General features: G+C 44.2%; 1 protein-coding gene across 1 annotated transcript in view; it reads left to right on the top strand.

Annotated features, from left to right (window-relative positions):
- The window catches only part of LOC9642252 (beta-glucosidase 26), an 18,873-nt gene extending 17,801 nt beyond the window's left edge, over positions 1-1,072 (top strand). The window contains exons 9-14 of the mRNA XM_024679065.1: positions 5-93; positions 146-363; positions 421-452; positions 527-626; positions 675-782; positions 857-1,072. Of these exons, the coding sequence (XP_024534833.1) occupies positions 5-93; positions 146-363; positions 421-452; positions 527-626; positions 675-782; positions 857-1,068 (759 nt within the window). The 3' untranslated portion in view covers positions 1,069-1,072. The remainder of the gene's footprint in view (positions 1-4; positions 94-145; positions 364-420; positions 453-526; positions 627-674; positions 783-856) is intronic.
- Positions 1,073-1,087: the final 15 nt, after the last annotated feature.

Raw genomic sequence — 1,087 nt, 5'->3', positions numbered from 1 at the left:
ACAGCCGTTAGACTCGTTTTGGTATGAACCATACTCAAGTCTTCCGAGAGATATCGCAGCTGCTCGTAGAGCTCTCGACTTTGAACTTGGATGGTAAGAAAATCTTCTCCGTTTTATCTCCGAGTGAACTCTCAGTTCTTGGCAGGTTCTTGCATCCAATTACGTTTGGAGACTATCCACAGTCGATGCGTCTCTACGTCGGGGATCGCTTGCCGGCTTTCACTGTCGAAGAGTCGAGAGATCTTCGAAACTCCATGGACTTTGTGGGACTCAATCACTACACTTCTCGATACACTCAAGACAATCCATGGCCTAGCAACGTTCGTCCCGGCTACGAGAGTGACTCCCATACACACTTTCTAAGTAAGCAATAGATTGATGGTTTCCTTGTGAATTTACCTCACGAGCTCAATTTTGCAGCTGAAAGAAACGGGATTTCTATCGGAGGCACGGTAAACAATTCTCTAAAACACTTGTTTCTTCTTTTAATTTCTTGATCCTCATCTTGGGTCTGTTTGATTTATAGACTGGGACCTGGCTTTATGTTGTACCTTGGGGGCTTTACAATATACTCAACCACGTCAAGGAGAACTACAACAATCCTCCGATTATCATCACGGAAAATGGTGGGCTTGTCATTCTTGTCACTGGTTTTCTCAGGTCCAATTTTCCAGGATTGGTGGACGTTGCCGATTCGAACACTTTTAGCGACAGGTTCATAAAGGATGATGCAAGGGTTCAGTTCTATGAGTCGTATCTCACGAGCTTGCAGCAAGCCATCGCGTAAGCTTCCATAGGCCTAGTTCTTTCGAGGAAAACTATTTCTCGTCTAAACTGTAGTTTTTTTAACTCTCAGGAACCGGTGTGGATGTTCGTGGCTACTATGCGTGGTCTTTGCTAGACAATTGGGAGTGGGATAGCGGATTTAGCCAGAGATTTGGTCTCTATTACGTGGATTACACAACTTTGAAACGATACCCGAAACATTCAGCGCTTTGGTTTAAGCAGTTCCTCTCTAACACAAAATGTAGCGGTAAGTTTATCTCTGTGTTTTTGCAACTGACTTAAGCTGGTTTCCTACAGTACT

This window comes from Selaginella moellendorffii, unplaced genomic scaffold, assembly GCF_000143415.4.
Source record: "Selaginella moellendorffii unplaced genomic scaffold, v1.0 SELMOscaffold_0, whole genome shotgun sequence".
In the NCBI taxonomy this organism is placed as follows: domain Eukaryota; kingdom Viridiplantae; phylum Streptophyta; class Lycopodiopsida; order Selaginellales; family Selaginellaceae; genus Selaginella; species Selaginella moellendorffii.
This window is presented reverse-complemented; position numbering and strand designations above follow the sequence as displayed.